At 55.0% G+C, this 24293-nt stretch overlaps 1 protein-coding gene across 1 annotated transcript in view; it reads left to right on the plus strand.

Annotated features, from left to right (window-relative positions):
• ZNF704 (zinc finger protein 704) overlaps positions 1-24293 on the plus strand; it is a 145263-nt gene that overhangs the window by 113955 nt on the left and 7015 nt on the right. Inside the window, exons 3-6 of the mRNA XM_079796477.1 lie at positions 10461-10564; positions 15409-15635; positions 20570-20670; positions 23245-23512. Of these exons, the coding sequence (XP_079652603.1) occupies positions 10461-10564; positions 15409-15635; positions 20570-20670; positions 23245-23512 (700 nt within the window). The remainder of the gene's footprint in view (positions 1-10460; positions 10565-15408; positions 15636-20569; positions 20671-23244; positions 23513-24293) is intronic.

Here is a 24293-nt window from a genome sequence, read left to right on the forward strand (position 1 = left end):
GAGGACTTACAGGGAACATTCAAGTTTTTGAAATATGGGTGACATTCCTGTGAAGAGGGATGAGAACTGCCCTCTGTTGTCCTGAAACACTGAGCTCCATGTGGAAGTGGCGGCCTGGGCCTCAAGACGGAGGAGAACTTCTAACTCTGAAATGTGTGAGGGAGGCGGGCTGCCTCTGAGGGTGGGGCGTGTGTCCCGTGGGAGCGCGGGGTCCGTGAGCATGTGGGAAGGCGGCAGTGGGAGGGCAGCGGCTTCGGATGACGGGTGACGGGTGCCCTGGCCGACCCCGAGCTGGCTTTCCTGTTAGTGGGTCCTATCACTTACGCAGGAAGCGCTCCTGGGTCGTAACCCATCCCCCAGGTCTCCTATGCTGGGAGAGAGTGATCCTTTCTCTTCCTAATGACTTGTCACCTTGCACACTCTCACATGAACACGGAACAACATTTCTGCTCACTTAGTAGATTCTTAAGATAGCTCCTGAAATCAGTCCATCTTTATCACCTGGAAGTCGGACCGTCAGCAGATCTGAACGTGTTTCGATCCTTTGTAAAATGGTCCCAGGCCGCAGTTTCATGGGGACTCGGTGGCTGGCTGTCTCCATCCAGACAAGAGCCCATTCATTTCCGCCGGTTCTGTCTGTCTGTAAAGTGGTTATTAGGGGTGTTTGCAGAGACTAAAGGGGACATCTTCAGCGCCCCGCCCCGTCTGCCACCACGGGACCTGGTGGGGCCGCGTGCCGCACCTGCACGTGGTCGGGGGTGGAGGCGGACCTGTCTCCCCTGAAAGGCTGGGACCAATGGGTCAGTGCCCTTTGTGTCACTTCTCATTCACCAGCGTACAAGGCAAGACTCTGAGCCTCGCTGTGGTGGGAGGCTGAAGCGGCTTGTACAACCGCTTCCGGGGTGTCTGCCCGCCACACGGGGCGCCTGGAGGTGGGCCTGCAGCTGGCGCGCCCAGGCTCCCCTGAGGTTTCTTTAAAACACCGAGTGTTGCCCTAGCTGGTGTGGCTCAGTGGATAGAGCATTGGCCTGTGGACTGGAGAGTCCTGGGTTCTATTCCAGTCAAGGGCACATGCTCGGGTTTCGGGCTTGATCCCCAGTAAGGGGCGTGCAGGAGGCAGCTGATCAATGATTCTCTCTTCATTGATGTTTCTATCTCTATCTCCCTCTCTCATCCTCTCTGAAATCAATAAAAATATATTTTTAAAAAGATTTTAAAAAGAAGGAAACTCACCTTTAAAATAAATAAATTAATTTTAAAAAATAAATAAAACACCGAGTGTTTGATCTGCCAGAGGCTGCGGATCTGTGTCAAGGAATCCACCCCCCCACTGAAACAGTTCACAACATCCGTGTGCAGGGTGTGTCCATGTTTCTCTCTGGACTCAGAGGCTGCACCTGCATGCCCATGCCATTCACAGTGTTTCTCTAGTCTCCTGTCTGTGGCCCCTGGTCCCGTGTCCGCGTGACGGTCGCAGTTTGCTGCCCTTCGCGTCCACCGCCCCCGCTGCCCTCACAGCTGTCACGGTCCTCTTTCCCGTTGCTGCTCAGAGGTCGTCCCTGGCACCTGTGGCTAGCAGCCTGGGGCGTGCCCGGCTGTGGAAGCAGTTCGGGCGGTGGCCGCAATGCACCAGAATCCCCCCCGCACCCCGCCTCCCGCCTCCCCGGGTGTTGTCTGAAGAGTTGGACGGGCCTGGGCCCCGCAGTGAGGTGAGCCCGGCCCTCCCTGGCAGAAGCTGGCCCAGCTGGTCCCCCGGGGGCGCCCTGGCCTCCGTGGGGAAGCCGCACTCACAGGGCTGGGCCGGCCCCACCCACCTGCCTGGCTCCCGCCACCTCTCTCCCTGGCCCCGGGGACAGCCTCGGCTCCGCTGCCGTTATAAAGGATCGGACGGGCGGCCTCACAACAGGCCTTTCTCGCGCACAGTCCTGGGGGCTGGAGTCGGAGACGCAGGGGCCAGCGGTTGGGTTCTCGGAGGGCCCTCTTCCCTGGCAGGCGCTGCCCTCTCGTCTGGTGTCGCCTCTTCTCATAAGGGCACCAACCCCATCCTGGGCCTCCACCCTCGCCACCTCACCTGAGCCTGCTTACCTCCTAGTGCCATCGCGTGGTGGGTGGCCTTCACGTGTGGATTTTAGGAGGACACACACATCCAGTCCGCACACACTGCTGTGGAGTCCGCCTGCCTGGGTGGGGATCCAGCCTCCACCACGTGGCTCTGCCTCTCGGTCCCTCCGTTCTCTCAGCCCTGAGAGTAGGACTCGGAACAGCGTTGACCTCTAGCCGTATCCTGAGGACCCACTGAGTTCATGGAAGTCACGGCTAAGCAGTGGCGGGGGTAGAGGGCGCAAATGCTGCGTGAGTGTTAACTGTTACGATGTATCTAAGGAGGTGGCTGGTACCCAGGGTTTGGCCCGAAGGACTGTGACCTGAAGGCGTTATAATAAAGGTGACTCTAGGGCAAATATCGGAGTGCTCTGCAGATGGCTCTGGTGACAGGACCCTCCCCTCCTCGAACCCCACGCGGCAGGGCTGGGCGAGTGGCCGTTATGTCTGACCCGGGACTCTTCACAGGCACCTGCTCAGGACGCCCCAGCAGCTTGTGCTGAGACTCTTGGAACCGCTCCCAAGCCCTTCCTACCCCGTGCTGCTTCCCTCGCTCGTCTGCAGCCGCCTCGCCGCCTGGGGGCACGCAGGCTCGCCCACCCCGGGGCTCCCCCTCCCCCTCCCCCTCCTCCTCCCCAGACGTCCTCCCCAGGACGTCACGTACAGCGTGGCTCTTGTCTCAGTGGCTGCTCCATGGAGGTGTCAGACCGACACAGCCGCTGTGACTACCCTCTCAACTCCTGAAACCTCCGCCCGCCGACCCGTGACAGCAGGTGCTCGTTTCTCCCTGTGCTGCGTGACGCTTCCTGGACACAGCACACCACGGGGAAGAGCCCTCTCCATGGAGTCAGTGCGGGGCCATCCCGAAAGGGCTTTCTTCTCCAGACTTCTGTAGCTGTGTTTAAGTGGCTCACCTTCTCCTCAGGTCTCCAGTAAACCCTGTGTGCCTGTATGCTTGTGAATTCCTTACCAGAAGCTCCTGGGCTCCTTTCAGTCTGTAGAAAGGCAGGTGATAATGACTCAAAAGGAAAAGGAAGACCGGTAACCGGTGAGCTGTTGACTAATAGAAGCCATTTGCATTTGAAATATTTAGAATTTCTTCATAGCACAGAATTGGAAGGTAGATTGCATGGGTCATCCCACCACAGTTCAATCAGCGAGCCATTATGGTAAGTGCACCTATAAGCCGGGACCACACTCGTGTGACAACCTAAATAAAGGAAGTATTGCAGGCAGAGGTGGGAATTGTTGTTCATGCCCGAGCGCACTCCCGTGTCAGGTGATACGCTTTACCTTAGATACGAACGCCGTATCCCAGCTCTGAGCCGGAGGTGTTGTTTTCAGGAGTGTGAAACAGCAGTGCCTGTGCTCTGCTTCCCTGGACTGCAGGCTGTCCCTGCTGCAGCCACGCCCCGCGTGGCATTGCTGGCCGCTGTTCACCGCCTCTTGTGGCAGGAAACCGGAGGTGCCCTGGCCAGGAGCCACGCCGCCGGCCCTGACCCGCCATGCCCAGCAGTAACTTTGCATTGTGTTCCTGACTCTGTCGCTTCCTCCCGCTGTCCCTCAGGGAGGTCATGTTCCCTGCACTGAGCAGACACACGCACTGTGCAGTTGCCAGCCGCTGGGTGCTCAGCACACAGGCGTGGTTTCATAGCCCTGAGATGGTAGAGTGGTGCGCAGGTTTGAGCACGATGGATTACCATTTTCCACGGACAGGATCCCATTCGACGGTTTGAGTTGATCGGTCGTCCAACCATGGCTGTATGAACTGACGGACACATGCCGGTAACATGGTGACATGTACTGAAAGAACTCAGGCAACTGAGCAGTCATGTTGTGGGTGAGGATCCGCCGGGGGCACATGGATGCCTCCACCCCCGCTCAGGAGCTCGTGTCCCCAGGCCTCACGTGGCCTCGGACAAGCTGGGGGGCCAGGCATTCCTCCCAGAGCAATACTTTGCACGTAGTAGATGTTGAATTGAAGCTTGTGTGAACTATACTGTAGGAGATTATCTTCAATAAAAGCCGGTGAAACTGAAGATAAATGTTTCATAAAAGTACATGTCATACAAACCGTATGAAACTGCCACTTCTGCAGGTAAAAAATAGTGAGTATTAGCAATTTCATGTGGTTCAACCAATAAAACAGGTATTGATGTAGAGGTTAAAATTTGGGTAAATTAGCTGAATTGAAATCTAATCACAACATTTTAATCACATTATAAGAATTCTATTTAAAGAAAATTTATTTAATTTAAATTCTATTTAAAGAATCCTTTTAAAAGCAAAACACTTTTTCAATAGGAGTAAGAGCCTATAATTTAATCCATTGGGTCAACTTGAACATGTACATGCTATGTTCCTGTGAATGTGGAATCAATCACCCATGTGTATAAAAGAAATCCTTTTCATGATAAGATGTTTGTAAATGTAGCACAGGAAAAATGTGTACACAGGTTGCATTTAGTTCACAAATATAGTTCAATGAGAGAAGAGGACAAGTACATCTCAAATTTAAATCAAGGTTATGGAGGTGGTCGTGCAAACAGCATTGGTGTGTGGTTTGAAGACCCCCCTGGGGCCGCTAGAATTAAGCAGGCCTGGCTGGCGGCCCAGCGCCCTCGGAAGGCATTTGTAAATGGGGTGTTAGTAACATCAGGCCACGGTGGCATTTAAACAGCATGTGTAAAGCCTCCGGCACTGGGAATGCTAAGTAAATATTAGTTGTTATGAGAAAGAAGATGCAGTTTTTTTTTGGGGGGGAAAGATTACATTTTCTAAAACCAAATCTGAAACTTAAACAGATTTAAAAGGGATTAATTCTGTCTACAACGCGTACCCGTGGGTCCCCTCTTCAGAGCACAAGCCAGGTGAGGCAGGGGCTTCGTCCACTGTGCTCTGCCCCCAGCGAGCTGAAATCAGCAGACGGGTCCCAGACAACTCAGCATGAACTAAACCAAAACTTACAACTAGAATAAAAGTCCCTATCCCCCTCCCCAACCCCCACTCCCCAGCCTAGAGCGAGAGCGAATTAGCACAGGACGAAGCCAACACCTCCACCAGCGAGTGGCCGCCCCGGAGGGCAGGCCTGGCTCTCAGAGCAGGGACTGGTGCCGTGCCAGCTGCTCCCTCTCTGTCACCTGTGCCCTCTCACTCCTGGGCAGCCTGGCGGAGCAGTAGGAGTCCTCTCTCTGCAGAAACAATGACATACAATGGCTACAGCTGCGAGCCCACCTGTAGGTCTGTGCCAACATAGAATGTTGTTATTTCAGGAAAAGGAGGTCACGGGGATAAGTAACACAGTCTTCTCTGCCTGGTTTTTAAATCTACGCAAAAGCCCCCTTGTTTTTCTTTAATTGGCAAACCAGAAAACACTGGACTCATCTTTTCCCAGCGCCCTCAGGAGATCGCTGTTATCACCACAGAATGTGGCTGGAGGTTCTTTCCATTATGTGGCTTCGAGGCCTCTGGGCACTGAGGTCATTCACACACACACACACACACACACACACACACACACACACACAGCCTGCAGTGGCCCGAGTTGGACACAAATCAATGTCAGAGTGAGAGATGCAGTTTGATTACAGTTTTCTGCCCGAGGACAGCGGTGGCACTTACCAGGTGCCCTGTTAACCGGCAGACTGACTGCCACTCAGGGCACCTCCACCCGCCCGCCTGGCCCCCGCCCTGCCCCGCACACACGCCGGCCCTGCCCGACCGCGCCCCCAGGAGTCCAGCGGAAACAGCGAGCTCTTCCCGACGGTGTGACCATTGCTTCGGCCACTGCGGAGGCGCGGGAGCTCCTTCGAGGGCTGGAGACGTCAGCAAGGACGTGGCCGACCCGGACAGAGGCTGGCCACCATGGGCAGAACACGGGGCCCGGGGCACGGTCCCCTCCAACGCCCTCCTGTCCTTCTCCATGCACAAACACACATCTTCCCTGTGGCCTTAAAAAAGGCCACACCTCGAATGACTGTGGAGCGCTAACAGTGACCGCCTTTGCCACGAGATTCCTTCAGAAAGGAAGCAGAGTGCTCCTTCTGCGTGGCCACTGTGGAGTCACCGGATCCGTGTGCCCACTCTTAGCGAAGGCTGTCCCCACATTCAAGCCTGGGGTGTGGCTGTGTCTTTCCAGGGAAGAGCTCACTGCCAGGCCTTTTCCTGGTTTGAGGGTCACTGTCCGTCTTCAAAGGGATTGGACTTGGTCTAGACCGCCGATTCCAGTAGTTGCTGAGGAGAGGATTAGTGCTGACCCAGGGCGTGCTCTGCCTTTTCATTTCCATCTGTTACTGCAGCACGCTAGTTGCAGGTAAATGTCCTTCGCGGCTCTCGGCCGTAAGCGCGTGTCTCCTGGCTGCTAGGTTAGCGGGGACAGTGTGTGGACACGTGCGCCCAGCAGATGGCCTTCAGGCGTGAAGTGGCTCAAAAGAAGAAAGAGCTTCTGTGACAGAAACACAGCCTTTCAGCACCGGCCACAGCCAAGGGGGCCAGACCTGCGGCGCCACCGCCCACCGGGGCTGCGGCCGTGCCCGCCTCGTGCCGACGCTGTGCCTGCCGTGCCCGCCACGCCTGTCGGTGCTGTGCCTGCCGACACCGTGGCACGCCTGAGGACCTCGCTGTCACAGATGACGTCACCCTCCACCCGCTGCCACAGCCCCCAAGCAGTCAGTTTGGCCGATAAAAGATCACTTGTCAAACCCAAGAAACTCATTTTCCACCCGGCAGCCAGACTGAACGTTTTGAAAAGCCAGTCTGAGGGCATCTCCCTAACCGGACCTGACCTCTGAAGCCTGTCCACACGAAACACCTCCGTGCTCCGGGGCCTGTCCCTGTCCCCCTGCCCGGCACACCGCGCTGAGCGTCCTGTGCCGTCTCAGGGCAGTCTGGCCACGCCGGCACTGCCCGCCCCAGCCTCCCCTCCCCTCGCCCCCCGCCTCACCCAACAAGGCCAGTGCCCACCGCCAGGCTCCCTTAGCTGGGCACCTACGTAGGTCCTCCCCAAGGCCGTGCCACCTCCTGGCTTTGTGACATGCGTAGGTTTCCGGTTTTGGGGGGGGGGGGGGATTCGGGTGGCCAGGCCCACGGGTTTTCTCTGAGGCTCTCTCTGCAGTGTCCAGCAGCGCCCCGGCTCAGAGCTGGTCCTCAAGAGAGGGCTGAAACCAGGAACTCGGGGCATAACCCAGACCCGCCCCGGGCTCTGGCTGTGTGGCCCGTGCCCCAGGGCCACCACGTCACGCGCTGGATCCTGGCCCGGGCACCGCGAGCCCAGGGAGGGCTCAGCAGCTGCCACTTCCTGTGCCGATTGTCACCTCTCACCGGGCAACGCCTGTGGAATTGGAACAGTTTGGTTCTTTATGAAAAACACCACTGGCAGCGCCCCTCCCCCAAAATGGAAAGCAACACCTGCTAGTGCTGGTGCCCGTCAGAAGAGCGAGGAGAGTCCCCGACTGGGCCCCTCTCGCGTGTGGGACACATGTAATGGGTGGGTCCGTGAACATGAAGGTAAGAGCTCACGTCCGTGGAATCCTGGCTGTGGGTGAGGCTCTGCTGGTGCTCACATGTGTTTTCTCGTTGAATCATCTCAACAGATCTATATTTATCCTCCTTTTACAAATGAAGAAACAGAGACTCAGAGAGGTTAAGTAATTTCCCCAGAGTCACACAGCCAGTCGTGGCGAAGAGCGGATTTGAAGCCGCACGATGTAACTCATTGCGGAGCCTGCACTCTCTTTTCTCCCAGCGACCGATCCTTGGCCGCATCGAGGGAGCTCTGTGCGTGCAGGCTGGTTACCGCCTGTGCAGGGAGGAGCAGTGGTCTTAGGCCAGCACTTTGCGTTTGAATGGAGAGTTAACTAAAATAGCTACAGAGCACGCCTCCGGTCTCCCTTTCCGTTCCTGTTGGTGTTTTAATCTGTTTCTAAAATCCAGGTTGATGAGCTACCTCTCTCCCAGGTTCATGTATGTTCAGTGGCTCTCTCTCTCTGCTTATGAGAACATGAAAATCCACCTGGCCTGGCCCGTGAGGCCCGAGACCCAGCCAGGCCCGTGCCCTCTCCTCTCCCACCACATCCTCCAACCAGGAAGCCCAAGCAGTTTGCCAGCCACGGACTCGCCTGCTTCCTCGCCTGAAATGTGACTCTCACATCTGGAAATCCTGCTCATCCATCAAAGCCCGCTCAGCTGAGCGACAAAGCGCCTACAGAATGACAAGGCGTAGGACTATTTTTAAGAACTGATTCTAAAGTTCCGTAATACTCAACCAGGTCTGGGAAGAAAGGTTGTTTGGACAAGCTCTCCGCCTGTTGTGAACGTGGGATTGGGCCGCCCTCCCCAGGGGGTCCAAATCCCTTTCCCATCAGAGAAAACTCTCAGTATCACCTGGTGAGTGGTCTTTTCCTCCAACAGCCCCACGTCTACCAGTCGGCTTCAGCAACGCTTTCTCTAAGTGTAACAAGTCCCACGTGGCGCATCATCTCTTCGCATTTAATTACAAGGATTTGCATTTGCAGAACCAATTAATCAGTAATTAGATAGCAATGTACCAAAAGAAATAAACAAGGATAAAAAAACAGAAACAAAATAAACAAGGATAAAAAAACAGAAACACAGCTCAGCCCAGGGCCGCGCCTCCGTGTTCCAGGCGGCGTGATACACTGCCCGAGACCACAGCTCGCCGAGGGTGAGCAGCGGGCCGTGGGGCGTCCTCGTGACCTCCGTGCCCGCAGGAAGCTAAAGGTGGCCAAACACAAAACGCCGATGATGCTGACGTCTGTTCCGCTTTCTGCTCTTCGTTGGGAACCTGCTTTCTGATCATGATGCCGAAAGGTCGTGGCAGACCTTGGCAATGCAAAAAATGCCTATTTTATAGTGACAGAAACAACAGTCTTGTCAGCACCGGCCTGGCTATTGATCTTCATATTAAAAAAAAAAACACATAGACCAGCTTTTAAGTTAATTATCAACTAGACCTCTAAAACAGACCTTAGATGTGAAAAATTTTAAATGATACAAAGCAGATTACAGGAGGGGAAATGGAGGCCCCTGAAACCAAGGACCAGGAAAAAGTGTGGCCGCAGAGTGTGTCCCTGTAGGAATTGGGGACCTGCCATTGCCCAGTGCCCAGCTCCCGGGCCCCTGATCCCGGCTCTCAGCCCTTTTGTTAAAAAGAGAAGACGGAGTGGGAAAGAGCAGCCAGCAGCTGCAGTAATTCCGTCTGGGACAGATGACCGTGGCCTGCGCCTGTCCCCACCGCGTGGGGAGCCATGGTGACGGCTGGGCTCTGGCGGCAGCCAGCGGACGCAGTGTGTCCAGCAAGCCTTTCTCCTGGGCGGCCCTCGTGACACCCACACGCCTGCATGGGGTGGGGTGGGGGACGTGAGCACCAGTGACCTGAAGGTGCTCTAAGTCCTTTCCGCGCTGCTCCCGTTTCTGCAGGAAGCTGGCCTCACCTTTGCTCCCAAGTCCAAGACCTCGTGACCTGTGGGTGCTGTGGCCTTCCCAGGGTGTGCCATGGGACCGAGCAGCTTTCCCCGCTGTGCCAGGTTGTCCTGAGAACCCCTGCAGAGTACATTTCGCTGTGTGCCCGCAAACTCGCCTTCTGGAAGCATCTTTCATTGCCAGTCTCTGAAAAAAGGAATTAGTCTTGGACTCGAACAGTTTTCCAAGAAAGAGAGCAAGGAGCTTTGAGGAGAGCTACAGACGGAGATCGCCAGTTCCCCGCTAGGACTGGACGAGCAGCTTTGCTTTGTGATTGAGCGTCCTGGTGCACGCTGGAGAGCCAAATCGTGAACTTTTCATAAGTTTGTCGTGAAATTAACTGAGCAGCCCCACCCCCAGGACCGGGAACAATTTGACTTTTCTCTGCTACTTCATTGCTTTTACGAGTCAGCCGGCGCGGCTGGGATGAAAGCCGCGTTTGTCAGTGTGACCGCTCACCGCGCACACGGTGTTCACCCCTGCGTGCCCCGGCACTGCCCCTCGGGAATGCTCGTGCCGGGAGGCGGTGCCGGTTATCTGACGCCGGTGTACTGCATGCATTTTCGATATCAACTCCTTTATGGAAACCAGCCCAGGTAAGCTGACTGCTGTCCACAACGGCCATGGTCGTATGAGCCTTTATGTGGGGTTAACCGGGCAAAATTCACGAGCCAGCGTGACCTGTCCGTCTCCGTGCGTGTCCGTCTCGGTGAGGGATGGCAGTCTCCACTCCGCCACTGGGAATCGCTGCTCCGTCCTGTCCCCCCTGCAGAGTGCTGGGGGCGCGCCTCCCGCCTCTCCCGTCCGTCTGTGATGGCAGGCGGCAGGGCCCCAGGCCATGCCGAGCGAGCACCCCTGACAGTGGCCCTCCTGTTTTCCAGGAAATCCTCGGAGGAACTGGACATGGACAAGGTGACAGCAGCAATGGTACTCACCAGCCTGTCCACGAGCCCTTTGGTTCGAAGCCCTCCTGTGCGGCCGAATGGTGAGCTGGGGGTGAGGGGAGCGCGGGCGGGATGGGCGTAGGGAGGGCACCATGAGCACAGCCCCCTTTGGGGGGTCTCATTCCTGTCAAATGAAATGAGCGATTGAGCCTCACCGCGAGCAGGAGCAGGGGCAATGTGGGAGAAATGGAGACCCCAGGGCCAGCTTCCTCATCTTCCCAGACGCCACAGTCACCCCTCCATCCGCTCCCCGCACATCCCGTGTCCAGGGCACCTGCCCGCAGCGCCCTGTCCCTTCCCAGGTAAATGGAGCTCTTTCCCAGCATCGCTTCTGTTCCACAGGAGAGGTAGTTGGGTCAAAGACTCTGAAGACGTTTGCAAAGGCATTATCCCAGACTCCTCAGTCAAACACCATGAGTCAGTCCGTTCACCGCTCAGTGTGGACTTAGTAGGTGCTGTGCTAGGTGGTGTGGGTGCGTCGTGGCGAGCAGTGCCCATATTCCCGTGCAGTGCTCGGTGTCGTGGGGAAAGGCTCCCAGTCACAGCCTCGTCCAGGGCAGCACTTCCTGAGCCCGTGCTCCCTCGATCTCACGTCGTTCTCACAGCCCTGTGGCTGTCATCGTCGCTATTTTACAGATGAGTGGACGGAGGCACATGGGATTAATTGACTTGTAAATAGCAAAGCTGAAATTCTCCCCTGCATCCTCCGGCCCCGGGTCTGCCATCTTGGTCATGGCTACTGAGGGCTCACTCACTCACTGTGAGGAATCAGGAAAGCAGTAGGCGGTGACGGAGGCTGGCCAGGAGCACGGACGTTAGTCTGAGGCTGCAGGAGAGCTACGACGTGGCTTCGGCACTGGACAGTTTCAGCTGGGCTTACAGACAAAAACAAAAAGAAACAGCAACAACAACAAACCCTACGGCTGTCCTGAACCTTGGTGGTCCCAGAGGGGACGGATAGGACATTAACCGAGAAATGTGAGGAAGGAGGAGTCAACAGGACGTGGTGATGGACAAAAGGGGAGGAGGAGGAGGAGTGCCAGGGTGCCCTCCGGGCAGTCGGGGGCCTCAGCACGGAGGCCTGCCCCTGAGATGGTCCACACATACCAGTAAGTTGGGGGAGCACGTCTGTCAGTGAGTGTTTGGGCAGGAGCTGGGGTCACTGAAGACGACGACAGGCCCAGGAGGAAGCGTGTGTCATGGGCAGTACTGAGGCTCATTCAAGGGCAGCGGCTGGGGAGGTCTGGGCTGCCGTGCAGAAGCCATGAGGGTAGGTGAGATCACTGAGAGTCGTGTGGAGGCGGGGAACGAAGACGGGAGGGGACTTCGGGGACCCAGAGGGAAGAGCCTGAGGGGGACCAGCAGTGAGGAGAGGGGGAGAACGTGGGTTCCTGGAAGCCGAGGGAAAAGCGATGTTCAAGGACAGACGTCTGATGCTTCAGAAGCTCAAGCATGAAACAGGCTGAGTTCCGCATCCAGACGAAGGCACTGATTTCTGGCAAGAGCGCACGGTGGACAACCGGGGCGGGAGTGGGCTGAAATGAACATGAGACCCCGGAGTGGAAGTTACTGCAAGGGGACCCCTTCTCTCAAAAGCCAGCCTGGCCGGTTAGGAGACTGAGCTATGGCCCACACATAAGTTGGAGGCAAGCACCAGGTGTGAAAATAAATTTGTTGAACATCCAGTGAGTCCTCACCAAAACGCACTCCACTCCAGTTGCCGGTGCGAAGAACGACTGAGGTGCCGGGAAGTCAAATCCATACCGTCCACAGTAGTGCCCCACCCCGTCACGACCACCACACGCGGTGTTGCCACCGCAGCCCACGGAGCGGGGCGGTGCTGGGAGGGAGCCTGGCATTGCTGCTGAGGGACACCCTCTCTGCCGGGCCTCTAACCGGCCTCCCGGCTCCCGCTGCTCAGTGTGGCGAGGCCCCTGAGGAAGACTGTATTGAAGGCAAAACTGAAGACACCCCCAAACTAATCCCAGGGGAAAGGAGTTGCATAAAAGGTTGAAGAGTTCATAGAGAAAAGATTCCTCAAGGTTACAGACAAGTGCTTGTCCCACGCTGGGCCACCAAATGCAAATAAATTGTAGATTCTCATTGTTTTACAGAAAAGGAAAAAAAAGGAACTACAGAATGTCAAAGAATCCTCAGAGAAGAAAGTACATTTTAACGCAATCGGTATTTTACATGCCTTCTTCTTTAATTGAGGACATTTTTAATGCTCCTTTGTCTTGAAAGGTTAGAATCAAAATAAACCGTTTGCTTCTGCAACACAAACCGTTATTAGCATAGTTATACAGAAAGGAATTCACTGTTGGTTATGATTTCAAAAAATAACTACCCGGTTTATAATCCCAAATTGTCTGCTAGCTCGTTAAGTCTGCAACAGGCAGGGAAAGCAGTTAATGATAATGAAGGTGTTGGTTAATTTATGTCCAGAATTATTGTCTATCAGTGAATTTTTTTAAACTGTTGTGATTCTTTTTGTGCCCAGAAAGGATCATTTTGTCAGGAAGTGGGTCTGCAAAGAGGGTGAGCTTCCAGCAAGGCCTGTGTGCATTTTACCAAATGCGTGCGTCAGGGAAGGAGACATGGCTATATACACTGAGTGGCCAGATTATTATGATCTCTGAACGCATAATAATCTGGCCACTCAGTGTATATTCTATCTAATAAAAGGCTAGTATGCAAATTGTCCCCTCGACCAGGAGTTCGACCAGCAGGCAGGCCGGCCAACAGCCCATGTCCCCTCCCCCTGGCCAGGCTGGCTAGACCCCACCCATGCATGATTCATGCACCAGGCCTCTAATATATATATATATATATATATATATATATATATATATATATATATACACACACACACACACACACACACACACACACACACACACACTGAGTAGCCAGATTATTATGCGTTCAGAGATCATAATAATCTGGCCACTCAGTGTATGTATCTCCAATTGGTTCTGACTTTTTCTGAAAAATTCATTTCTATGTCACATTGTCCTTCTCATTGAATAGTGTTTCTTAAAGGAAATGTCATTCCCAAGTCAACAACTGAACTTTGGGCATTGACATGAGGCAATGCGACTCACTGCTTTTCGAAATAAGTTGTTGCTTTTCAAAATCAATTCAGGCCCCAATCACCTCCCCTGCTCCGCGTAGTCACTTACCCTGATCACCCCGCTGGCACCACACACTTACTTTACGAGCTGTGCTGTGCTGTATCATAAGCCTCCTGAACCTGCCAAGGAGTGTGTCCCACCGAGCATGCCCCCGGACGCCCCCCCAAAGGACCTGCAGAACGCAGCTGTCTCGTTCAGAAAGGCTCTCAGGTGAGCACTGTCCGGTGGACTGCAGGGAGTGAGATGCTAATTTGGTTTTGTTGGTACCAGAAAGGCTTGATCCTGCAGAAATGACCACTTGATTGGGTAGAGCTTTGTCTTAATGAGATGGGTAACTTTCTTCCACGATTTCAACTTAAAACTTCAGCCCTAACTGGTTTGGCTCGGTGGATAGAGCGTCGGCCTGCGGACTGAAAGGTCCCGGGTTCGATTCCAGTCAGGGGCATGTACCTTGGTTGCGGGCACATCCCCTGTGGGAGGTGTGCAGGAGGCAGCTGATCGCTGTTTCTCTCCCATCGATGTTTCTAACTCTCTATCCTTCTCCCTTTCTCTCTGTAAAAAATCAATAAAATATATTTTAAAAAAAACAACTTCATTCCTCTAACTGAATGTTGTGCTTGACACGGTTGAGGAATATGCTGGAAATCTGTGATTGGGTGAAGGTCGTCATTTTCCCACGAATGCTGGTCCATTGCGTGTCTTCACTTCGTTACTAATTACACCAATGTTAACAGCATAAGGAGACATTTTGGGATCCCGCCCCTTGAACTTAAAATATAGTTTTAATGTATTCAAAATGCACATAAATATGGAGGAGAAATTATCCAAAAAGAAGGTCAAGTCTCTAAGGAGCCTCCCAAGGCGTTCTAACTGGACAAAGATCTATCCACCTCAGCAAACACTTCCTGTTTCCCCACAAGTGCAAAGGAAGAACTCAACAGCCATCTTATCAGTAAACGTTGCCCATAAATTCTCCTCTGATCTCAGCGTGGTTGGAAAGAGAGGAGGATTCCTACCACACGAGACCCATGCCATGAAGGAGAAAGAAGCCAACTGGTAGACCAGGGTTTGGGCCTGGTCCACTCCTGGCTACCTGGCGAGTCACGACTCCCTGTGCCTCAGGTCCTCGTCTGTAAAACCCACATGGAGTCCTTGCTCCGAGAGACAGATGTGAGAATGCAGGGGACTGTGTGAATGAGTTTTGTGAGATGGAAAACAACAAATGCAAGGCACTGTTACTTCTCATCATGTCAGTGGCCTTGGATAACTATCCGGAAATCATTCTTTCTCTTAGACGCTTACATCTGGGACTCACTTTTTCCGTAAACCTGTTCCAAAGGTCTCAGACCCGTGAGAAATACGGGGTGGGGGAGAGGGACAATATTGCAAATGACTTCCCTCTTAGAAACACCAGTAAACTCGGAGCGCCCCAAACTTAGTGAACAAGGGCATCTTTTCTTTCTTGTTCCCGTGCCCCTCCACTGTCATCCCAAGGCACGACGTGCCCCAAACCACCCACATCAGAAAGCTGTTAGGAAAGCCTGTCGTGTGGCTAAAATAGCTCAGTGTTCATAAAGAGTAATGCAACTCTTTTCCCGAGGCATGCATAGTGCACTCCCAGCTGTTGCACATTTCTGGGTGGGGGAGGGAGGAGGTTGACTGCATGTGCTTAGTAGGGTCCAGGCCCGCCCTGTGTCCGCGTCCCCGGCCCCTGCACCCCGCCGCACTGACGCTGGTTGTCTGGCTCGCAGAGAACATGAGCGGATCCTGGAAGGAGGGCGGTGCCCCGTCCAGCAGCTGCAGCAGCGGCTACTGGAGCTGGAGCGCCCCCAGCGACCAGTCCAACCCGTCCACACCGTCGCCGCCGCTGTCCGCCGACTGCGCCAAGCCCTTCCGCAGCCCCGCGCCCGACGACGGCATCGACGAGGCCGAGGCCGGCAGCCTGCTCTTCGACGAGCCCATCCCCAGGAAGAGAAAGGTCAGCCTCTCCTCCCGCTCCTTCTTTGAGGGTTCAGCAGACACCCAGGGCCTGATCAGGGCAGAGCCAGCCAGTGTGAGCTCACACCCTCTGCCGCCTGGTGCCGCGTGGACAGAGGTGCCCAGCGTTGACCCGGGTTTGGAAGCTACAAAAGTGCATGTCAGGCTTGGGTTGGTGCCCAACTCACTCTCTTCCTGGGACTCCACTTTTTCACCTGTAAAATAAAAACAAACACCCTTTCCTATTTTCTGCTTCAAAAACATATTGGAAGAATTTTTGCATCTTATTTTTATAAAAGCGGCTGTGACACATGCAGAAAGCTGGCCCAGCCCGGCCAGGTTGGTATGCTCCTCCCATGCACTGAAGGTTGCTGGTTCCATTCCCAGTCAGGGCACATGCCTGGGGTAGGGGTTTGATCCCCGATAGGGGAGCATTCGGAAGGCAGCTGATAGCTGTTTCTCTCTCACATCGATGTTTCTCTAAGCATGTCCTCAGGTGAGGATAAAAAAAAAAAAGAAGAAAGCTGACACATAAACGCATGTATGTACTTACAGACCAAAAACTGTAGGTTTGCTAAACTAAAACTGAAAAGGGGGCTCTAATAAATTGATTTAATACATTGATAACACATTTATTTAATCTTCACAGTTGTCCTGTCTGGTAAGTATCTTATTTATTTATTTTTTTTCATTCTCACCAGAGAATGTTTTTTCCATTGATTTCTAGAGAGAGTGGAATGGAGGGAGAGAGAGAGAAACATTGATGTGAGAAAGACACATCAGTTGGTTGCCTCCCACATGTGCCCCGACCAGGGCTGCAGAACCTGCAACCCAGGTACGTGCCCTTGACTGGGAATTGAACCCAAGACCCTTCGGCGCGAGGGCCGACACTCTAACCACTGAGCAAACCTGCCAGAGCCGGTAGGCATCATTCTCCCAACTTGATATGAGGCCATGGAGGATGGGGGAGATTCGACGTTGAGCTTGCCCTGTCCTGAGGATGGAAGGGCCAGACCCGAACCTGAAGCTCCTATTCCTTCCTTCCTCTGTGTGTGTATTCACACTGTCGTGGCCACTCACACTTTTCCCAGAGGGTTTCCCTTTGTAGGATGAAGCAATCTGCTGCTGCATCTCGAGTACCTTTTCACGTTGGTTTTTTGTTTTTTTTTAATATATATTTTATTGATTTCTTACAGAGAGGAAGAGAGAGGGATAGAGAGTTAGAAACATCGATGAGAGAGAAACATCGACCAGCTGCCTCTTGCACACCCCCTACTGGGGATGTGCCCGCAACCAAGGTACATGCCCTTGACCGGAATCGAACCTGGGACCCTTGAGTCCGAAGGCCGACGCTCTATCCACTGAGCCAAACCGGTTTCGGCTTTTCACGTTGGTTTTGATGGCCATGTCCATGTGAGGCTGCTACTGTATATGTTGGTCCTTTAAGTTGTTCTCAGTAGCTTCATTAGGAATCACTATTCACAAAGCAAAACCCTGAGGACTGCCATGCAACCTCTTCCCCCCGATTGATTTCAAAGAGGAAAACTCGCAGCCTGCCTTGACCCAGCCCTGCCCTTCCCTCCGTCTCCGCTCCATCCGCTGCATGTGCCGCTGTGGAGGCTGCGGGCTCGCTACCCAGAGAGCTGGGGAGAAAGGAGCTCCTGCCTTCCGGAGGCGGGGCATGAAGATGCTGCGGGCAGGGGCTGGGCTTGCAAGGCATCCGTGTTCTCCTGACCAGTCGGTGAACTACCGGACAGCGGTGGGGACTGAAGGGCCATCCTGGTGCGTCAGGCTGCGCACGTTTTCTCCGGGGTCATGAGTGTGTGTCCCCGGCTGCCATCAGAGGTGGCGGCGTGGTGGCCGGGACTCAGCGCAGGGACCCGTGCTTGCGCAGTGCCCTGCTGAAAGCAGCTTAATGAGCTGAGAATAGGTAGCACTTGGTTCTTGAACTGGACAGAATCCGGTGCGTCGTGCGCGATCGGGGCCTTGTTTCTCGGCGCTTCTGTCTCGCTTGTTCACTCGCGTACGTGCTGTGCCTAGGCAGCGACTGTGGCCCGTGGGCAAAAAGCGTGGGGAGAGAGCTCGAGCCGTGGGACAGGAAGGGGCCCTGATCAGAAGTCACAGGAGCCCCAGGCTCAGCTCAGCTTTGCTACCCTGCAAACTTCAGAAAATCATCTCCCTTCTCTGACCATCGGCTTCTTCATCTGCAACACAAGCAAACGGCAGTTACCTCCCTCGCCCGGGACAGCATGAAGATCCAGTGACCATGCGTACACAGGTCACTGTAGGCCCTGAAACCCGCCCCCGGAGCGGACACGTGGTAATGACACGTCAGGCCCCTCACAGAGGGGAGGCGCATCCCTGGTCTGACGATGACGCTTCCTTCCACCCCCCTCGCAGGCGTCGTGGCCGTGGGCCGCTTCACCCGTGCACTCGGGAGGTCCTGGAGTCAGGGAAGAGCGCCACGTTAACTGCCGCTGCTCAGGAGCAATCGGTGAGCGAATCACGCTCAGTCTTCACACCCGGAAAGCAGGACTCGCTCTGAAGTGGGAGAGACGGCGAGGCCCGCGCACGAGCGAGCACCTGTCGGCTGACTGCGCTCCTAACGCCCGCTGAGTGCAGCGCGTGGGCAGGAAAACCCGCTGCCCGGGAATGGGCCCGTCAGGCAGGACCAGGCGGCTGCCAAGAAGGCAGCTCCGTCCCTCCTGGTCGGTGTCCGGTGATGACCGCCCGCCAGCCAGAGCCGGAGGAGAAAGGAGAGGGCGGCCACTGAGCCTCTGCCCACAGGGCGGGCCTCCCGCCCGAGCCGCTGAGGACGGTGCCGTGAGCTCCCCTGTGCTCCTTCCTCCGAGCCCGGGTCCTCCTGTCCGAGCCTCCGCCCCAGCACACATGTTCACACGTACACACACGCACACACACCCTCATCACCGTGTGCACACACCTGAGGGAAAGGCACCTGGGGATGGGCCGGGGCGGGTGATCCTGGCCGCTCTGAGCGGACTGGCCCAGGGATGAGTCTGGACCGTCAGGATGCAGGTGGGCCCACCCCCTGGGAACTGGAGGGACCTTGGCCTTTGCCAGGCCTGTGTGTTAGCCGGGGTTCTGTCGGGAAGTGGAAGCCACTCCAGGAATCCCGCGTGGGTGACAGCTCACACCAGGCGGAGGCTTCAGGGGAGAGAGCGAGGCAGCCTGGCCCCTCAGCCCACACGGCAGCGTCAGGGACGGAGACCCTCCCGGTCCCGGGTACAGCCCGAGCTGGTGGGTCTGCAGGGCCTGCTGATCCCTCCCAACCAGCTGCCCCGGGCGTGGCCGTGTCAGACCAGGCACGCCTGTGGGCACAGGGGCGGTCCCAGCCCATGTGGCCTGGCCCACAGGGCCTTCAGCCTCGTGAATGTCGGTGCAGCTGCCAGAAGAAGCCAGGGTTCGAGCGCAGATGGTCCTGGTCAGATCGGCGGCTGCGCTTGTGCCTGCAGCTGGGCTTGGTTTGGCTGCCCTGGCAGAGCTGGGGCCCGTGGGGCGGGCTGGGCCATGTTAAGCATTGTATCCGGTCTCCTCCTGCAGGGCTTGCTTTCCTGCCGTGTAAGAGTGGCTCTCTGGCCCTGGCCGGTTTGGCTCAGTGGATAGAGCATCAGCTTGCATACTGAAGGGTCCTGGCTTTAATTCCGGTCAAGGGCACATGCCCGGGTTGTGGGCTCGATCCCCAGTGAGAGGCATGCAGGAGGCAGCTTATCGATGATTCTCTCTCATGTTTCTATCTCGCCCTCTCTGAAATCAGTTAAAATATTTTTATTTTTATTTTTTAAATGAGTGGCTCTGTCGCACGGGAGGATTGTTCCGTGGGTGTAGTCGGGACATTGGCAAGGGGCCTTCTGGTGACGAGGAACGCCTCGCCTATGAACAGAGACCGCTGATTCTATTAAAGTTGAGCTCATCCACTGATGTGCTCTTATTCTCCAAAGTTAGTCCTGCAGATATTATAGGGGGACCTCCACTTACAAAGAAATACCTTTTTAACATTAAAAACAGGGTGATTTTTGTATTTGGAAACTCATGTCTGAGTAAGCGGCCCCTCCCCAGCACTTCACCACGCAGGAAGGCATGTGTGTTTGCATCTCATACCACCCCCAAAAAGATCACGGCGCTCATATTCCTTCATACCCTACTTTTCCCGCACCCTCCAGGTCCTGGCTGGAAGTGGGTGATGTGCTCAGCGGGTAAACAGAGCTGGGCGGCCCTGGCCAGGTGGCGCAGGTGGTGAGAGCGTTGTCCTGACACACCAAGGTGGTGGATTCGATTGCTGGGCTGGGGCACATACAAGAATCAACCAATTAATGTATGGACGGTGGAACAGGAACTCTCTCTCTCTCCTCTCCTTTCCTCTCTCTCTCAAATCAATAACTTTGTTTAAAAATTTAAAAAGAGTTTGAAGGGGCTCTTTGCAAAGGTGTAGACAGGGTTGGGGTGGGGTGGTAGCCCAGGATCCCAAGAGCTAACTATAGGGCAAGGCCCTCACCAGCCCTAAGCCTGAAGGGACAAGTAAAGAGAGGAGTTTCCAGAACCCGTAAAGTTACCAGAACTCTGAAATACCAACGGAAGAGGTGGTTTTCGGAGGAGGAAGGCAGCCACGCCCAGCTGGCCAGGCAGAAAGGGGCTGGGAGTCCATGGCCCCCTGCCTGCCGGGGCCAGGCCCAGCCTGAGACCACGGGCAGGGCCTCGGGCACACGAGGTCAGCCTCGGGCACAGCAGGTGGAGGTAGATTTGAGCAGCATGGCTTCCTTGTTGAGACACAGGCAGAGAGCCTCCTCGCGGGCGTGGGATCTGCCCCCCGTGCTGTGAGGTCGGGATGAGCTTCGAGTGAGGAGGAAGGACGCAGCGTGTTGGCCGACAGCATTGGCAGGCTCATTTCCCTTTACTCTCCCGCCCTCCCCTCTGCAGAACTCCATGAAGGTGATGTTCAAGTGCCTCTGGAAGAACTGCGGGAAGGTGCTGAGCACCGCGGCCGGCATCCAGAAGCACATCCGCGGCGTCCACCTCGGGTGAGGCCCCACCCTCCCGCTGGGCGCGGGCTCCGTGCCGCCGGGCCGCCTGCCCTCGGGCCCCAGCCAGCACCTGTGCCTCAGAAGTGCCCGGGCTGAGTGCAGGCAGGGCCTGGGCACGGGGGGGGGGGGGGGGGGGAGGAGGGGAGGGGGGCAGATAACAGAGGCCTTTACCGCAAGTTGCACTGCACTGAGGGGTGTTAGTGACTGCTCTGCGCCCCGGTTCCCTCTGAAGATGAGGTTAACAATACAGTCAGCCCTGCAGGGGTCACATGTGACGGTGAAAAATAACACGTGGTGAGAGCCATGTGTAAAAATACAGCACCAGGGCAGGGTCGCACCCCCTGAGGATGTCTGTAAATGTAAATGTACTTTTTTTCCTGATGGAGAGTATTTGTGACTTTGAGCCTGAAAAGGGTTAAGGCACCACTGTGCCCATCAGAGCTGCTCTTGCTGTGGCCGTGATCTCTGGCGACCTGCCTCTCTGTTTCCCTTGTGTTTTATAAAAACCTTCCTCAGGAAAATAAACCAAAGCTTGGGGCCCATCGGTGAGGCCCCTCCCAGGCAGCGGTGGTTCCCCGTCTTGGCCTGGGGGCTCTGGGCCCCTCTTGTCCAGGGACCTGGGACTGAAAGGGGCCCTTGAGAAGCTGCACGTGCTGACCGGGGTGCGGATGGCAAACCCAGACACATGCCGAGCCCCAGGTGCCTGGGCCAGAGGAGTCCTCTCCACAAGATGAGAGATGGACACCAGTCGCTCTGCCCAGCAAGGCACCAGTGGGGGACGTGCAGCACCCCAGCAGCGGTACAAGAAGGAAATAGCCAGGGCTCTAGCGGGATTTTGCTGACCTGCGTGGGTGAGGAGGAGAAGGGACCTCCTCCCCATCATGGGGCTGATGTCTGCGACGTAGCCCATCCCTCCCAGAGCACAGCGTGCAGGTCACCCAGTGGGCGTGGCTCAGGGTCGCCCGCACCCTCTGGGCAGCCGCCCAGTCCTGCTCCTGAGAATGCCAGGGAGGAAGTCGGGCGTGTCTCCCTGACCTCATGTCAGGACGACCTCGACGGGAATAGCTCAGCGTCTTTAAAGGTCCAGAGAGAACCTCCCGAAGCCACGCTCAGGATGTAGGCGTCTGTTGTCAAGCCCACCTGCCCAGAGAATCGCACCCTGTCCAGCGCCGGGCAGAAGCCGGGCCCGTCCGCCCGTTGGAGCCTGCGGAGTAGGTGGCGCCAGCCGTTCCCTTTGAGCCCCGGGCGCCCTCACGGCGGCGAAGTTCATTGCTTCCCGGGCTCCCTTGGTGCTCTGTGCTCTACGGAGGCCCTGGGACTGGGCTTCGCAGCCTGCCGGCACCCCCAGGACCCCGGGGTTCACTGGGGAGAGGACGCCTTTGCCTTAGACCCTGAGCTGAGTGACCTGTCGTGACGATAGGACAGTGGGACAGTGGGTGTTGGTTGTGGACAGCAAAGCCCTAGAGAATGTTGTCAGGAGGCAGCAGAGGTAAAAACTTACAGAAATGTGCGAAGTAATTTAATAACGCGAATTAAATAAAGTGAACCCCGCCAGGGGGCACATTGAGGAGTGAAGTCCTTATCCTGATAATCAGCATACATCCCAGATCGGGTTCACCTCACTCCCCTCCCCTCCCACTGTCGGGGCTCATGGGGTCGTCCATGTTGAGCGATCCCTTTAATCTCGGGGGCGGGGGCGGGGGTGGTAACCAAAGACCTTACATGCATGTACGCATACCCATAGACACAGACAATAGTGTGGTGAAGGCCTGGGGGCCAGGGTCCATGGGGGAGGAAAGGGGGACATCTGAAATACTTTCAACAATAAGATAAATAAAAATAAAATGACAATTTCAAAATGTAAAAAAAAGAAGAAACAAAAACACTGAGACTCCTCAAAGCCTCCGCGGCTTCCGTCACATTCAGAGCGTTCCTGCGGCTGCAGAGCCCTCTGACCCTGCCTCCGCCCTCTGACCCTGCCTCCGCCCTCTGACCCTGCCTCCCGCCCTCCCCTCTGCCCTTGGTGGAAGACACCAAGCACCCCCACCCCACCCGGCCCTGCTGCTCCTCACTGTGTATTCTTCCCGTGGCCAGGCTTCGGTTCCCCTCACCTCATCCAGGTCTTGTTCACATCACCTCCCCTGAGCTCAGTTTAAAATACACCCTCTTCACTGACCTGCTACGGGCACTCTTATGCCGCTTAATTTTTCTTTCTGGGACTCATTTCTCCCCGATGCAATAAATACCTGTTTATTTGTGCCTCTCCCACTAGCTGTAACTTCCATCAGGGCAGAATCCATCCACGACTTGGTCACCATGATACCATGAGACCCTAGGAGAGTGCCTACACAGAGCAGATTCTCAAATCATTGTTGAATAAGTAATTGCTCGGTTGATTGTTTGAATAAAGTCCTCTAAGAGGTCAGGAGGTCTTCCCTGGAAGTGGACAGTTGGGTGTTGCAGGATGAGTAAGCGTTTTCCAGGCAGACACGAGAAGGAAGAGCATTCCAGACAGAGGGCACAGCCTGCGCGCGAGGCACCATCTGACTGTTTTGCTGTCCTTTGCATTAGGCGTGTTGGGGACTCTGATTACAGCGACGGTGAAGAGGACTTCTACTACACGGAGATCAAGCTCAACACAGACGCGGTGGCCGACGGGCTGGGCAGCCTGGCCCCGGCTTCGCCCTCCCAGTCCCTGGCTTCACCTCCCACCTTCCCCATCCCGGATTCAAGCAGAACAGAAAGCCCTGGTGCCAAAGCCGAGACGAAACTGATGACGCCCTTGAGCCGCTCGGCCCCGACCACCCTCTACCTCGTGCACACCGACCACGCTTACCAGGTGCCGTGCACGACCCTGGATGACACTTTGCCCCTGACCTAAAGCAGTGCGTTCTGACCTAGGAATAGAAAAACAGCATCCCACACAGTAACCCCATAGCTGAGTTCATTTTCATCATGAAGTTCAATCAAATTGTCTCCAATATTCTCTCATTGTTAGGTACTAGTCTACCCAGTTTCTTCATTAATAACTACTATGAACATCTCTGTGCCTGTAGCTTTTTTCCCTTTGAAGGCACAGAAGAGTAATTATTGAGTCAGAGGATGCAGCCTGAACAGGATACTGCTGCTAAGCATTGCCCAAATGCTTCCGTGGTGCCAAACAAAGCCACCGCCATCACAACTACACTTATCCTTCGAAAAGCTACACCACTTATTTAGCAGACTGAAGCTCAAGAGCAAATTATTAGATTGGATGTGCAATAAGTTTTACTCCTGACTCGTTATGTGGGTCAAAAAGAGTAACTCATTCCTTTGTTCATGATTGCATTTAGGTCCAAAATCATGAGCTTGAACCAACTTAATGAAATTATTTTGTTAATCTGTAAAGTGGGTTGGAACACATACTCGATCTTCCTGAACCCTGTATTCATAATATTTGGGATTTCTCTGTCTGTAGATATTATAAATGTTAATCATAGAAAATGCTAAAAACCAAAGCAGAGAGAGAAAATGTATCCTTAATCCCAATGACAAGAAAGCCTCTTGGTTAATATTTTTGGTATGTCTTTCAAGACTTTCTCCTATGTGTATATGTATAAAAAACTAATACATATACGTAT

Source organism: Cnephaeus nilssonii (genome assembly GCF_951640355.1).
Source record: "Cnephaeus nilssonii genome assembly, chromosome: 18".
NCBI lineage: Eukaryota > Metazoa > Chordata > Mammalia > Chiroptera > Vespertilionidae > Cnephaeus > Cnephaeus nilssonii.